We start from the raw sequence: 15,693 nt of genomic DNA, 5'->3' as shown, positions 1-15,693 counted from the left end.
CTCACTCTGGATGACACCACCCTCCTTTTAACAAGACAGGAACACCTCCGGCGCTGCACACGTGCTCTAATCCCTCCGTGTGCGGTTACCCTTCCCCGCGGTCTTACCCGTGCAGAGGAGGTTGCGCTTCGGAGCATACGGGTCGGGGTTGCCCTAACTCCAAATGTGACACGCAAGTGGCCGCATTTCAAAGATTTGTATCCCCGCCCAGGGTGTCCAGTCTGCAAGATCAGAGACTGTGAGGCGGATATCCACCACCTGTTGTGGGTTTGCCCGGCGCTGAAGCCGACGAGAATTCGGTACCTGGCGGCAGTGGGACTCTCACCGGACAATCCGGATTCCTATATTGCCTGGACACAGGGTCCATATCATCGTTCACTACCTGATTTCATTAGATCAGCCCACATTTTTTTATTTATTTAAGCATCTTCCTCATCTCTCATTTCATAACCTTTATGCCCTGAGGCAATAAACATCGCTTGAAAAAAAAATCATTGCAAGAAAAAGCACTGGAAAAATCATGTGAAATGTGTGAAAAGCGTGGTTTATTAAATGCCTTTTTCATGCGGACGCACCTACATTGGTCAAACGGGGCGCTGTTTGAATGAACGGCTTCGAGAGCACAAAAGATCGCTAAAGGGCGCCATCAACACTAAACTAGCAAAACATTGCAGAGAGCATGGATGTGCTCCGCAGCTTAGCAACACAATGGTCATCACGTCATATTTTGTACAACGGACCAGGGAGATTGCAGAAGCCTTCCACAACCGACAAAAGAGCGACGTACGCGTCAGCATACCTTCAATAGCGCTTCGTGATAAATAAATTCGTTATCTGCGTGCGATGTCTTAGTATTTTACCGCGTGTACATCTTATGTGTTTTTCATGCTTCTTTCCTTTCCTTCTTATACGAGCGAGATGTATATATTCGACGAACGTGCATTAAAAATCTGGTTCTTAGTGTCGTGTCCCGCCTTTCTGTTCTTTGTCTCGTGCTGCGCTGCTCCCTCCACAAGGTCAAGCACCAACCAGCCCAACTTTTCACCTTGGTAAAGCACATTTCATGTAAACAGGTAAGTTCGAATGGCCGAGCCAGCATGCATTCACGCGAGTGGACAGATTTATTACACCACCTGTAACATAAGCATGTGCCTGAAATTTAGCACATATGTGCGCTTAGATGCCTGACGTCTGCATGAAAAAGGAGAAATAATTTGATTGAGTCAGAGCCGAGAAATAGAGCCTTAACCTTTTGGGGCTTTCCCTGGGACGCACAATTTTTTGGACACGGTTGGTTGTGGGGACGTTTTTTGGATGTGTTCGGGAAAATGAGCACATGGGGAGATTCCAAATGTCCTGATGGGCTATTGTTGGGAGATTTTGAGGAGGTTTTGTGTTTGTTGGGGGCATTTAGGTCAATTGTGCCGGTGCTTAGCACGCGCTCGCGCTGTCACTGCCGTCTTGGCACCCCAACACAGAGAAAACTTTTTGGTCAGTTGGAAGCATTAGGTGTATGCCTCGCTGGCAATTCCAGTGGGCTCTTGACCTGCCCTGTCAAGCAGAAAAAACGGCCGTGGCTTAGCTTGGTTAAGCCTGGTGATTGCGAAGCAATAGTGTGTCAGGATCAGCTGGTAGTATGGCTGGTGGTAGTCTTGGGTTATGCTAGTGTTACGGCTGATGCTTCCTCTTTGCATTCTGCCGAGCTGCCTTGTTCGTAGGCACCATCGTAATATCTGGCTGTATGACTGCCTTGGCGAGAGGAGCGGAGCTGTTTTATACAGCTGGTGTGACGTCACTCTGACCGTAGCGCCCCTGGTGAGAGGAGCGGGAGTTAGGCCGCCGTTGGTGGCTACCGCCTCGCCTCGCGACGGCGTGAGATGGGGCCCCGTTTTTACACAGCTGGTGTGACGTCACACCGACCGTAGCGCCCCTGGTGAGAGGAGCGGGAGTTAGGCCGCCGTTGGTGGCTACCGCCTCGCCTCGCGACGGCGTGAGATGGGGCCCCGTTTTTACACAGCTGGTGTGACGTCACTCTAGGTCACGTGGTGTGACGTCACGCAGCGAGGTCACGCTAAAGGTCAATGGTGCCTACCACCGCCTCGCCAAGGAACGGGCTGAAGTGCGACCTAAAGTAGTATTGCTTCGCAATAAAAACATGTACATATGTGGCTGTGTTGTCGCCTGCGTGGTGGTGCGCCAGTCACAAAATAAATTACTGTAGTGAGCTCAGCCCAGCCGCAGAGCAAATTGAAAACAAGTTTTGCCGCGCTTTATTTAAACGCCGCTTCTTTAGGTTCCTTTCGGTTTATGGCTAGAAGATCTAGCGCTTATCAAACTATTGCGCCTGCATGTCACCGGAGGCATGCTAAATTTATAAATACTTAGCATAAATTATCGCGCATGCCAAAGAAAAGTACATCTAAAGGGTGCGATCTGGCGCATAACAACACAATTTTGCTCACTTTATCAAAGTTTGAATAAACATTAGCATAAAACCAGCTTACGCGACCTCTTCACTGAAGCCAGGAAATGAGTATTTTATTCGGAAGCTCTCGTCGCCTGTCACCGAGTCACATAAACGTTTAGGCGCCATAGACTATAATGAAGTCGAGTATGTTACTGTGACTTAATTAGGCAGACACTAACAGCACAGAGGTATACGGTCAGCCCTTTGACACGTTGACTGCCCTCTGACACACGGAATACCAGTTTAAATTGGCGGCAGTCATGCTTAAATTCCCATCCACAAAATGTGTTTAATGCCAGCAATAGCATGCTTAGCACATGAATGTCGAAGATGAACCGCTGATGATCGAAAACACGTTTTCGCCTGGACAACTTTCAGTCCACAGCTCCCCGATCGATCCGGTTACGTACTGTTACGTTTGGAGACGCCAACATGCCAAGAATATTAAAGCCACTGGGAATCATCAATCTACCGAGGCTTCAAAGGGCCGTCGATGTGGTTCCAGCGCTACGAGTGCAGGTGGTGGCGTCTACAAGGGTCCTTCCCCCCCCCCCCCCCCCCCCCCCCCCGCTGTTTACGGGGTGAAACGGCTCCCCGCTGTCTGAGAATGGCTTTGGTGAACCTGTCTTTTGTTCTCAACGCCGGACCCACCCGGGACATTTTTCTCCCGGAGGGGACGACGGGAGAGCCGGCGAGCGGCGGAACTGCAAATCAGCCGTGACAAATGCGGCCGGGTTTGACTAACCCCCGAATGCAGAAATGTAACTTGGCTCGAACTTAACTTCCATCGGTCTCAAGTGAGCTCCATCGTGTTTCATAAACCAAACTTGGCTTGAAGTGCGACTTGCAACCGGCTTGGCTCGATCCTAGTTCGGTCCAACTTCAAGTCGGCTGAGGAGCTTGCTTGAAGCTGACTTCGTTGTATTTTCCAACATGGCCACCTACCGATCGGACGTCGCGCGGAGGGTAGCTGCGTTCGAGTTCGCTTGCCACGCCATGGACGTAGTATTTTCTGAGGCCCATTCGTTGCCGAAGATTCCACGGCCAGCGTTACGAGATCGGGGGAACCCCATGGAGCCCTACGACGACGAGCAGTTCCTCGCCCGCTACCGGTTCTCCAAGAACGCCGTGCGGGAGCTGCTCACCGTGTTGCCCCTGCGTGAAAGTCCCGACAACAGGGGACAGCCTGTTCCTCCGATGCTGCAGCTACTCCTGGCTTTGAGGTTTTATGGGGCCGGTACTTTCCAAACCGTCACCGGGGATCTGGTGCGGATTTCGCAGCCCACGGTGTGCCGCGCAGTTGGCAAGGTCACCTTGCTGTTTGCCAAGCACCTGCGCCCGATGCTGGTGCAGTTTTCAGCCGTCTCGCAGTTTGAAAAGCTGATGCGGGACTTTTATGAGATCGGTGAATTCCCTGGTGTGACCGGCTGCATAATTGCACGCATGTCCGCATCAACAGCCTGGGTGGTGCAGATGCGGAAGTCTACCGAAACCGCAAAGGCTATTTCTCCATCAATGTGCAGGTGAGCAATGAAAATTGAAATTCTCTGAACAGTTACCACTGTTCAGCTCATTCGTATTCGTTCGCGTCGTGTACGTGCTGTCATTTTATTTATTTCCCCGCGGTGCTACGAATGTACAGTCACAAGATTACTTGCCTGAAAGACGCGGGTTCGATCCCGGCCGCGGCGTTCACATTTCGATGGAGGCGAAATGCTGGAGGCCTGTGTACTGTGCGACGTCGTTGCACGCTGAAGAACGCCAGGTGGTAGAAATTTCCGGAGCCTTTCACTACGGCGTCCCACATAGCGAAATGTGTCTCTTCGGAATATGCGATCGAGGCCCAGCATTTTGTTTTAGTACTGCTTTATAATGTGGCTTTGTACTCCATGAAGAGTGTAGCTTCGTTCTCCATGCTCCATGAAGAGTAGCACTACATTCTAGGCGCTATATTACCACGCAATCACTGTGCAAATTCACCGCAAGGAAGGTTAGTTAATGTTTCCAATGACAGTGCATGACAAAGTTGACAAAGCTTGACCACACTTTCGAGCTGTGGCATTAAATCAACGCAGTATTCCTTTATACGTGCAGGTACCAAAAAGCCCACTAAAGACACGGAATGTGGTCGAAAGGACATTCGGTGTCTGGAAGCGCCGCTTCCCTTGTCTGGATATGGGGCTCCAGCACAAGCCGAAACAAGCTGCAGTGATCATCACAGCGTGTGCAGCCCTGCAGAACTTTGCATGTTTGATGAAGGAGCCACAGCCTCCTATTGAAAGTGCTCCCATCCAGGACGCTCCACCGGCTCGCACCAGCACGACAGCAGCGAGGCAGCCAGAGCACTTGCCACCTGTTGATGCTGTCAGCGAAAGCTTGTCGGGAATGCAGGCACGACGGGTGCTCATCCAGAAGAGCTTCACATAGGTAAGAAATGCACAGTTCTCAACACTGTCCCATGCATTTTGAATAAAGCATGTTTATAATGCGCACTTGCTCATGCTACCCGTATCCCAACTTTTGTGCAGGAACTAAAGAAATGTTAGAGCAATGGGAACGACTAGCAGCAGTTCAAGCGGCGGGACGAAGAGGTCGACGAAGTGCAGCTGGGGATCCTGAGTGACTCCTGAGAGTGTGCTCATCATGACGCGCTCTGATCTACGACCGCAGACCTTCACTGCGAATACACCCCTTTACACTATAATTTTTTCTCAGCTTCGGAAGCTTTTAAGTTGCGAGCTTGTTGCATTAACAAACTGCTACTCTTCCACTTCTAGGTTCTGCATTTCTTGCTATAGTGTTCTATTTCAAATGCTATTTTTCAAGAACGCTGTATTGATCTTGCAGGAGGCGAATACCAGAAAAGCTCTTGTTGACCCTGCTGCTGAGGGTCTTAATGGCGCTCAGTTCATTTGTTTAAGAGCTGCTGCCTTGGCGGCTTTGCTTACACGCATGTGAAAAATTACCAGATTTGGTAAAGTACAACAGTTAGGCCTTAGGTGGAGCAGTCGCAGGGCTTGTGCACTTTTCCACAGAGCAAACATTTGTGTGGCTGCTTTGGTAGCGGCGTAGAATTCAGGTTCCTCACAGCAAGTAGTTCTGCTACTTCGTCTTTTCTACTTTCACCCTGCTTGCACTTCAAGCTTGGGCTCTTGCATGTCTTCCATGTGTTGAGTATTAATTTGTTTTTATGTCACAATTGTAATGACAAAGAAGTGCCCATGTGGCAGCGGGACTGCTCTCGGCGAGCGCGTGCTTCGGGTTGGTGCTGCTGGAACCGTTGACTGTCTGTGAACGCTGTTCTGCGCTTTGTACTTTCTGCCCGGAAAACCCATTGCACAACCATTAATTTCAAATATCCCTTTTACAACAAAACGAGACGTTCCCAATTGCCTACAATGATGAAATTCCAGATCACTGCGAAGTTTTGTTTTCTGGCTTGCCAACAGAGGTGTGTTATGAATCAGTTATTAAATTTCTCACTTTTTTTTGGCTGTATTGAGGTAAAAAAAAACTTGAGTCTATTCTTTTCATTTGGTTTGCTTTCAAGATGGTGTACAACGGTCGAACCTTCAGCTGTCACACTGGAGCCTTCTTTTCAAGGAACGATGCTCGTGTGGTTTGTTGTGCATTGTCGCTCTCTCTCGTCTCTGTTCAAAGTGGGAGTTGGTTGTTGTCATAGTATGGTGCAAAAGGTCGATTCTTTAGGTCTGAAATGGGCTTCCTGACATGATCCACATGCCTCGTCCAGCTCAATCTCTTACAACAAAGTTGCATAACGGGCAGTAACTGGCACAGAGGAAGAAGCGAAAGAAGCAGCATATGTGCGGAGAGGATTCCAGGCATTGTTGTGTCATGGTGAAACATACCAACCTACAGTGTGTGACCTGTGAGCATTTTTAATTTCCAAGTGTAAAGGTCATGGTCGTACATAGAACTCCTGTAACTGTTGCTAAGGCTACACAATCTGTCTGCGAGCAGTTGCACTCAATATTCATTGTTCTCGAGCCAAATGCACCTGGTGTTTGTTAGGTGCCTTGCTTTGCATGGCTGAATACAAACCCTAGATCATAAAGTGAGTCGTCATGAGCCAACACCAACAGTTAGTCGAGATCATTGTGTGCGGGCACTACTGATGTTTGGGAACGCCTTGCTGCCGCAGTCATGGTGGACCACTGAAAGATAATTTATCACCCCAGTAGTGTTTGCAACATTTTGTTTTGAGGGTTCAATGAATGGTTTGTGATATGACTAGGTAGCTACTTCCAGCTCGCAAGTGTTGTAGTGAAATCTTTTACATGCAAACACTTGGACTACCGGTTCTTTTGATTTGTACATGCAGTTACTGGTTGGCTGTCACAGCTTAAATCTGGCTTTGCATTTGAGCCGGCCTTCTTGGAACTGTGCTGATTCCACTCATCGAGAACTGGCATGTTTTGAAATTGTTACATGGTTTGGCGGGGTTCGAAATAGCAGAACGTGGGTGCCATCAGCAAGTGTTTCTTTGATGCATGCTTCTTTATAGTCTTTTTTTTGTCATGCCTAGTGCGGCTTGTCACAGGAATGTGGTGGCCATATATTTGAAGCAATAGATTACTTCAGCAAAGCGGGAGGCTGTGGCATTGTATTGACTCAAGCTATGGGCCCACCTTGTAGACGGCATAGGAGGAATCGCATTCTTTAAGGGTTTCGGTTCTTGAGTAGGAGGCACTAGCTGCGAGGGTTTAGGTTAGATGAGACAGCAAAGATAATGGAAGGAGTAGAGAGCGGTGTTGGCCTTTGAGCATTTATGTGGTGTTGACTTGCGTGAGCCAATATTGTTGACTTTTTATACATGGAAACTTTAACAATGTGGCCTGCAATTTTCCCTACTGGTTGATTTTGCAAGCAATGCCAGGGGAGGTTTTTCCTTCCTAGAGCAGATATTTGTAGCATACAGCAATGCGTATTTCTATGAATAAATTGCTGTTTGCATCCAAAGATCCATATAGCCATAGCAGCAGAAGTACCACGCAACCATCCTACCTGCCTCCTGCTATGCGATAGCTTGTCAGACTTGCATGCAAGGTGGTGACGGGGCTGTATGTCTGTTCCCACCGAGTCATGTGCTTAAAACGGTACATGTGCAAATGAAGTGTAGTTATGTGGATTTGCCACATAATATTTGTGCAAGCATTCACACAGCATTCCAGTTTCATTCAGTCATAGGCACCGTTTATTCTGGTGCCTCTCGCAGCCTACGAAGCTGTTCAAGTTTGATTTGTTTTTCAATTTCTAAGATTTCCAATTTTTTTTTCTGGATATCAAGGAGTTTTTTCTCCTGCCGCTCTTGCAGAATACTGTTGTGGTCCTCTCGCATCATCTGCAGACGCAGTTCATGCTCTTCGCGCAGTAAGGCCGCTCTATAGTCGTCCTCATCTGCCAGAGACCTTTCTAAAAGGGCCATCCGCCCTCTTGGAGCCCTGCCAGCGTCACCGGTGGCCACTGCTTCAGCAGTAGTGGGACCAGCGGCAGCTCCAGAAGCAACTGTAGCACTGCTGCAGCCTGCTGCAGCTGTGCTGGAAGCATCAGCAGGTTGCACAGCAGGAAAAAAGAGATTGCTCTCCTGCTCAATTGCTTCTGGAGTTGCCCCACTCTTACCAACAGCAGCCGCTGGTGACTGCGGCTCATCCACGAGCGGAGGTTCCCAGTCGTCTTCTGTAATAAAGAAAAGGTAAAAATTAGTTGGACAAATCTAAGCTTACAACACATTAGCTGTCTGCCTCAACAGCACAGATTGTTGGGTCAATTGGTGAAGAGACATTATAACGAAAGCTTTATAATGTTCTTATATAAGGCACCACTTGCCCTTCTCAGCGCCAAATAGCTGCCGTCGTTTCTGGGGGCCCCAGTTTAGTCATTCTGTTTTGTTCTGCCATATTCCTCACCTTTCACTCTGAATTATGCCTGATGACCTCACTTTATTTTTTTCTGCTGATACAGTAGTGATAGTCACGCAGGCCCCGAGTTTTACAAATGTGGTTATCCTCTAACTCTGCACCTGCAGCTTTTTTGCTCATTCAATGGGTTTCTCTTCAATTTTAGTATATTTGCTAGTTTGTACTCATGCGTGTCCTCTGGCCCAGGGAGCCAGTTTTACGCCCTTCCTTTCTTCAAAATCATCAGCGTCTAGAACTTTGTCAATGCCAATGAACGCCAACAGCTTTCACTTTGTATATCCTGGAGTAGCTGAGCTAATCCACTTTCATTTTTTTTGCAAAGGTTTCCTTGTAATGCCTGCCTGCTTGCTTCGCCACATATATGCGACACCAATGCCAAGGTGAGGCATACAAGAAAGGTGACAAATACTGCAGCCTGAGCCTGAGGGCTACAGAAAACATGCGCTTCGAGTGAAACCTCTGCATTGCAAAACTAACAATTTCCTTGAAACTAGCAGCCAAATTCTAAAAGGCTTTGAGCATTACACATAGGCAAGCTGCACCATTATTCACAACAAGAATGTTGTTACCTTATCCCTGGAGCACCATCATGCACAAGTACACAGAAATATGAAAATTTATGTGAAGGAGTGCATGCATAATGAAACTGCATTAAAGTTGGCATTCGTTTAAAGTGAGGCAGGAATGGCAAACAAGACTCAAAAACATCATCAGGAGAGAATGTCATAATGAATGCAGTTCAGGTTGCAGCACTGAATGCTTGCTCCCTCGGTGTCCGACGGTTAACCAACTCCTCGCCTTCCGCTACAGGAACACAGCATACCACTCACATGAATATAAGCCGTCAAGTCAAAATGCCTTCAGAGTGCTGTCCAACAACATGCAGCTTGGAGCAGGTCATCATTTCGCACTGTCAACCAATGCAGCCTTTATCTGCACAAGCATTCAGCCAACCACATGTAGAGCAGCTTTCCACAGTGTTGTATTAAATGAGATTTTTATAATTTGTTGTACATGAACTGTACAGCCCTCATAGCAGGTTCAAGGCAATAAAAAACATTGAAACAGCGTCAAGTGACAGTACACGCTGCCGTTGTCATCAAAGGAATATAAAGAGAGGAGTGCTGTTTTTCTACAACATGCAAAGTGCTTTCTTTACCTGCATAATGGAATTCTTCATTGCCTGCTCCATCCACCATTGGCTGCAACAATCTTATAACAGGCAAACTTGCCACTGGTGGTAGGTCGATGCCTCCATCAGAGTCAGTCTGGTTGCCTACCCTGGTCATTATGTGGCTGGCAACAGCAATGACTTGCTCACTTTGAGCGCTCACAGTGCATTGAGCTGACCCTCCTCCTGAAAAGAAAAAAGACACCGCACACAGTGAAGCTACTCTTACTTTATAGACAATGCGCCATTAAAATATTTTGTTCATGAAGTGCCACACAAAAGCAACCAAAGGCACACCAATGCATGCAACTGTGTGTTGTTTTCGCTACGTTTTTGTGCCACCCGTCCCAGCAGTGCCAGGAATGAGTAAAGGTAGGTAGCTGTATGTACAGCCTTCCGGTTATTCAATAGTACCAAGCAACTGTCAATAGCGCGGCAAGTTTCCTCATGAACATGAAGGTTGCCAGTGTAGACACCGTCTGGTCTACGGTGCACCCAATTTGGCTTCGCGGCGCGATAGTATGCGAATGGTACCAACTCCGAGCAAAATCGTCCGTTGTCAGTTCGCTGCTAGCCTGGCGCGAGCCCTCCGTCCCACTGCACTGCCCGCTCATCATAGTCTTCTATGCAGCAGAAATCGCATGCCTTCGTACTGACTTGAATGTAGCAAACATTCTCTGTAGTTTTTAAAAATTACGGAGGCTGTACAGGATACTGCTTGGGCATTATTTACACGATTAACGCAGGCTGCATTCATCTGCATTTGTAAATAAAGCAGAGTACACTGCACCGAAACGTTATTACGTGCCCATTTACGTGCTATCACACTGTTCCTAAAAAACTATGCATTCCAGTACACGTTGCTTACGCCGACCGAAGTAGAATAATCATGCCCTTTTCCATGGCATACAAAGCATGCAGGAACAAACATTTGTAAACGGCCTGCAAGCCGCGCTCACCTGTCTTGTGGCGATCTCTCTTTTTCCTCGCGTCCTCTTCCTTCGACTTTTGTTTAGGTTGGCCCAGCATTTCTTGAGCTGATTGGGGTCACGTCGGGTCGCCCCGTGATTGCTGTTAAACAGCCTGGCAATTTCCTTCCAAGTGGCGTTTTTTTTTTTTTTGCCAGCGACGACACATCGTTTTTTTTTTTGCACTCTAATATATTCCGACGTGCGTTAACCAAACACAATAACAATTCCTTTTCCTCGAACGTGAACTGAGGCGCTGGTCTCCGCTGGGAGCAGGAAAAGCATGGGAAAAACTGGCTATGGCTCAACTAGGATTGGCTCAATGTGGAGCACGTTGCCAGCCAAAAACGTCAATCAAGTGGAAGCAGCGGGTAGCACTGAAATGTAGTTTTTATTGTTAGCAATTTTCAGCGGGTCACTCACACCTAGTGCCTGTTTATGACTGCTGAACGAGATGCGTTGTTTTATAGGAGCAAAATGGGCATTATTATAATAGATTGTTCAATACTCTCATCCCCAGACGAGCAATGCGCCCTCGCTTTCAAGCACGCGCTTAACTTGACGAAGCAAGTCAGGTTGAGCATCTATGAAACACGAAACCCAACTTGGCCGTTCTGAAGCCGCCTTGGTGCTTCGACTCGACTTGCCGAAGTTGAGTCCAAGCGCGAGCCAAGTTACATTTCTGCATTCGGGGGTAAGCCAACGTTTCCGGAATCCTCGTGCTTCGAAAACAGCTTCGACTTAGACTGTGCTTTCCCACGCTCTACGTGAAAGCTTCTGCGAACTGCGGTGGGATCCATTCGCCCCCACGCTACCGCTGTGAAGGGCAGGTGACTGACCTTCGACGCTCTCAATGGGACCCCCTTCGGGCTATTCATCACTGAAGCCTGGACAGCGCGGACACTAATCTGCCAGAAGTGGCAAGAGTGTGTGGCTGGGGGCGGACCCGGAAGACTGGACACGTGATCTACATCACAGTGATTCGAAGCATTTTTAATGAACTAGATTCCCCAACTAGGGACCTGGGGACAGCGGACCCTATTTAAGCAGCGATCTGGCGTGTGTTCGCCAGCTCCCGATTCACTCTTTCAATCTTTGTATAAATGTAAATAAACCCTTCAGTCTCTTCTTCACCTCGAAGACCCTCTCATCTCTTCGTCAACCCCACTACAGCAGTCTCCCGATCCGGAACCCGGGGACACCGACCTTGGCGAGAGACGGCACAGGCGAACCAGGGGCCCGCATCTAACAACTGGTTGGCAGCGGTTGGATCGACCATGCGGCGTGATGTTGCTTCCGTGGGTGAGTGCTTGAACTTTGCTTGAGATTCGCCAGGCTTCAATTGTTTGGGTTAGTACATTGAACTGCTGGGAATCGAGGGAAGTTGATCAGTGAGTCTGATTGCGTGTAGCTCACGTCAACAGTTGTTCAGCAAAGTCAAGGCTCAGAGCAGCAAACATGGATCTAATGAAGTTGCTAAGGTCAGATTTGCTGTCATTGTGTGATGAGTTGGGTGTAGATGTAGAGAAGATGAAAAAGTCACACATTTGCACATTGCTCTTGGAAACCGCTAATGAAGAAACAGTTAGCGATACGTGGGAACTCCTCAAAGCTGAGCGAAAGAAAAAGGAAGATGAGCGAAAGAAAGAGGAAGATGAGCGAAAGAACGAGGAAACTGAGCGAAAGAGAGAGGAAAATGAGCGCCAACGGCTAGCGGCCGAGCGAGAGGAACGGGAGCTCAGAAGGTTACAGCTTGCGAATGACCAAAAGAAACTGGAATGTGAGAGTTCGAGAGGCATGACTCCAGAGAGAGTGAGTCAGGCCGAATCGTTTCCTATGGACAGATTGATGCAGCCGTATAAGATTGGCGAGGATCTTGGTTATTACCTCGTGAATTTCGAGAGGACGTGTGAGAAACGGGGTTACGCTAAGGAGACCTGGCCACAAAAGCTACTAATGGTGTTACCCTGTGAGGCGGCCACTATAGTCGCGAGGCTTGACGCGAAAGATGCCAATGACTACGAGAAGGTTAAAGCGAGTTTGCTAAGAAAGTACCGACTTTCGGCAGAAGAATTCCGACAGCGGTTCAGAGGTGCCAGCAAGAGAAGCAGCGAGAGCTATGCAGAATTCGCATTCAGTTTGAAGGCGAACCTTACAGAGTGGTTGAAGGGCGCGGAGGCATATGACACCAAAGATAAGGTTGTCGAATGTGTAGGCCTCGAGCAGTTCTATAACAGTATCCCTGAGGCCGTTAAGTTATGGGTGCAAGACAGAGAAAATGTGAGCACAGTGGAGAAAGCTGCAGAACTAGCGGACGAATATGCAACACGGAGAAAGCTGAGTTCCGAGTCAAGCGAGTCTGAAAAGAAAGCGTTCGGTTTAAGGAAGCGTTTCATTCCCAAAAATCGATCGCAATTTAGGAATCGCGAGACAGTTGAGGGCACTAAACAGGCCCCAGAAAAAACTGAGGATCGTGCCAAGCAGGCCGGAGCTCAGAAAGCATTGACGAAGGAGTTCGAGGCCAGGAAGCCGTTCCGTTGTTTCAACTGTCAGGAAACTGGACATATTGCAGCAAGGTGTACGAAGACGCGATTAGCTTTCTCATATGCCAACGACAGTGATGAGAATTTGGAACTTCTGCGTCCATATATTCACGAACTCCAAGTAAATGGAAAATTGTGCAGGGTCCTTCGGGACAGCGGGGCAACAATGGACATTGTTCACCCCTCATATGTCGAGGAGGAAGACTTTACTGGGGAAGTAGCATGGATAAGACAGGTACTAGAAAATCAGAGTGTGTGCCTGCCTATAGCAAGGGTGGTGATTTCCGGCCCGTTCGGCGAGCTAGTGACAGAAGCCGCCGTCTCGTCGGCTGTTTCATTGCAGTACCCGTATCTATTCTCCAATAAGTCAAATCAGCTGCTTTGCGATCGAGGTCAGAAGCTGGCTGAGGGGACAGTGAAAGCCCTGACTAGGTCCAAATCACGCGAGCTTGCTTCCAAGCTTAAGTACAGCCAGGAATCAGAGGCAACTGGTGAGAGGGAGGGAATTCCCGAGATTGCGGAACCAAGCAAAGAAAATGCAGTTCGAGCACATGAACAGCAGCAGGAACCTGTTACCGAAGGTAGCCCCATCGATGCCAGCCTACAAGAAGCGTGCAGTCCAGACTCCATGTTATTACCCACCTCCCTGTGCATGGATCGCTTGTTGCGCGTTGACAGAGACTCCTTAATCACAGAACAGGAAAGAGACCCTAGCTTGTCAAAGTTACACTTCATAGCCAAGGAGGGTATTGCTAGGCGTAACGTGACATTTCACCACAAAGGCGGATTGCTGTATCGCCATTACAGGGGGAGACGCTTGATCAGCTGGTCGTGCCTGAAAAGTACCGCTCTGATCTTTTAGGCCTCTGTCACGGAAACAGTTGGTCAGGGCACTTAGGTGTGAACAAAACGAAGGAAAGGCTGCTTGGGGAATACTACTGGCCGGGATGTTTCCGAGATGCTGGACGCTACGTGCAGTCATGCGACGCGTGTCAGCGCGCCGGAAAACCAGAAGATGGAAGGCCCCACTAAAGCTGGTTCCGCTTATCTCGGAGCCTTTTCGACGTCTGGTCATTGACACCGTCGGGCCACTACCCAGAACTAAGTCAGGCTATAAGTACGTACTCACTATGATATGCCCTGCTACCAAGTTCCCGGAGGCGGTGCCGCTAAAGGAGCTTAGCTCGGCAGAGATAGTGGACGGTCTCCTGTCCGTTTTCGCTCGAATTGGCTTTCCGGCAGAAATTCAGGCTGATCAGGGGACAGTTTTCACGAGCGCACTCACAACCACGTTCTTACAGAGGTGTGGGGTGAGGTTGATTCATAGCTCCGTTTACCACCCTCAATCGAACAGCGTCGAGAAGTGGCACTCAGTGCTCAAAAGAGTGCTACGTGCTTCCTGCTATGAGCACAAAGACGATTGGGAAAGTTGCCTCCCGGCAACGCTGTTCGCCCTGAGAACAGTACCGCACGAAGCGACGGGCTTCACTCCTGCAGAACTAGTGTACGGAAGGGCTCTTCGTTCCCCGCTTAGGATGCTTAGAGAAATGTGGGAGGGGACAGGAGAGAGTCAGTCAGTAGTGGAGTATGTGTTGCAGTTACTAAACCACCTGAGTGCCACACGAGAACTAGTGGATCGAAATCTCAAAACGGCTCAGGACACGGCGAAGAAGTACTACGACAAGAATGCTAGACTGAGAACCTTCAAGGCGGGGGATCGTGTGCTTATTCTCAGGTCCGCACGCAAAAATAAGATGGAAGTTCACTGGGACGGGCCAGTGGAAGTTTTGGATCAGATTTCAGAAACCAACTACACTTTGAAAATGCCAGGCAGAGGACAGCAGATAAAGATCTATCACTGCAATTTAATGAAGCCCTATGTAGAAAGGAGCGGGGTTGTAAACATGGCCGTAAATATCCCCGAAGAGCTACAAACCGAAAACCCTGAGTGGAAAGGCAGCATGAAAGAAAATGCTACCAACAGCATAGAGGAAATCGTGTCCCGATCCGCGAGCACCATGGATCTAGAACAAAAGCAACTCCAAGAATTGAGGCAACTGCTGTGCGAATTGCGGGAGAGTTTTAGCGGCCGGCCGGGGAAGACAAATCTCATCACTCATGAGATAGAGCTAACTTCGACCGATCCAGTAAGATCGAAAGCCTACAGAGTTTCTCCAAGGCAGAAAGAAATAATTGAGGCGGAGATAAAGCACATGCTGGAACTTGGCGTAATAGAGCCAGCAGAGAGCGACTACACCTCCCCGCTGATACTCGTGGAGGCACCAGGCAAAGATCCGCGACCTTGCGTGGACTGCAGGAAGCTGAATACCATAACAAAGGACCAGCTGTACCCAATACCGAACATCGAAGAAAGGATCGAGACAGTTAGCGCGGCACAGTACATCTCCACCCTTGACCTAGTGAGAGGGTACTTGCAAGTCCCCCTCTCGGAAAGCGCGAGTCGGTATGCAGCATTTATTTCTCCCATGGGGGTATTCCGACCTTTGGTGCTCAGTTTTGGGCTAAAGAATGCACCTTTTAGCTTTTCAAAGCTAATGGACATCATCCTCAAGGACATGCAGGATTTCGCGCTGCCTTACCTTGA

At 48.7% G+C, this 15,693-nt stretch overlaps 2 protein-coding genes across 2 annotated transcripts; one reads left to right on the top strand and one right to left on the bottom strand.

Annotated features, from left to right (window-relative positions):
- Nucleotides 1–7,770: 7,770 nt before the first annotated feature.
- On the bottom strand, nucleotides 7,771–11,230 carry LOC144112040 (uncharacterized). The gene is made up of 4 exons (XM_077645116.1): nucleotides 10,537–11,230; nucleotides 9,566–9,763; nucleotides 7,838–8,164; nucleotides 7,771–7,787 (listed from the first exon to the last, which is right to left on the bottom strand). The coding sequence occupies exons 1-4, from the start codon at nucleotides 10,604–10,606 to the stop codon at nucleotides 7,771–7,773; spliced, it is 612 nt and encodes a 203-aa protein (XP_077501242.1). The 5' UTR covers nucleotides 10,607–11,230.
- Nucleotides 11,231–12,003: 773 nt separating this feature from the next.
- On the top strand, nucleotides 12,004–14,415 carry LOC144112039 (uncharacterized). Its single transcript, XM_077645115.1, has 3 exons — nucleotides 12,004–12,156; nucleotides 12,211–13,579; nucleotides 14,390–14,415. Exons 1-3 carry the CDS (start codon nucleotides 12,004–12,006, stop codon nucleotides 14,413–14,415), a joined length of 1,548 nt encoding a protein of 515 aa, XP_077501241.1.
- Nucleotides 14,416–15,693: the final 1,278 nt, after the last annotated feature.

Source organism: Amblyomma americanum, unplaced genomic scaffold (assembly GCF_052857255.1).
Source record: "Amblyomma americanum isolate KBUSLIRL-KWMA unplaced genomic scaffold, ASM5285725v1 scaffold_30, whole genome shotgun sequence".
Classification (NCBI taxonomy): domain Eukaryota; kingdom Metazoa; phylum Arthropoda; class Arachnida; order Ixodida; family Ixodidae; genus Amblyomma; species Amblyomma americanum.
This window is presented reverse-complemented; position numbering and strand designations above follow the sequence as displayed.

Excerpts from the sequence above, each read along its gene's own strand:
- LOC144112040 (XM_077645116.1), bottom strand. The coding sequence starts at position 10,606 with ATGCTGGGCCAACCTAAACAAAAGTCGAAGGAAGAGGACGCGAGGAAA. Across the intron at positions 9,764-10,536 it reads GAGAGATCGCCACAAGACAG|GAGGAGGGTCAGCTCAATGC; the intron begins GTGAGCGCGGCT and ends TTTTCTTTTCAG. Across the intron at positions 8,165-9,565 it reads TGAAGAATTCCATTATGCAG|AAGACGACTGGGAACCTCCG; the intron begins GTAAAGAAAGCA and ends TCTTTATTACAG.
- LOC144112039 (XM_077645115.1), top strand. The coding sequence starts at position 12,004 with ATGGATCTAATGAAGTTGCTAAGGTCAGATTTGCTGTCATTGTGTGAT. Across the intron at positions 12,157-12,210 it reads ATACGTGGGAACTCCTCAAA|AACGAGGAAACTGAGCGAAA; the intron begins GCTGAGCGAAAG and ends GATGAGCGAAAG. Across the intron at positions 13,580-14,389 it reads CCAGGAATCAGAGGCAACTG|AGGTGTGGGGTGAGGTTGAT; the intron begins GTGAGAGGGAGG and ends ACGTTCTTACAG.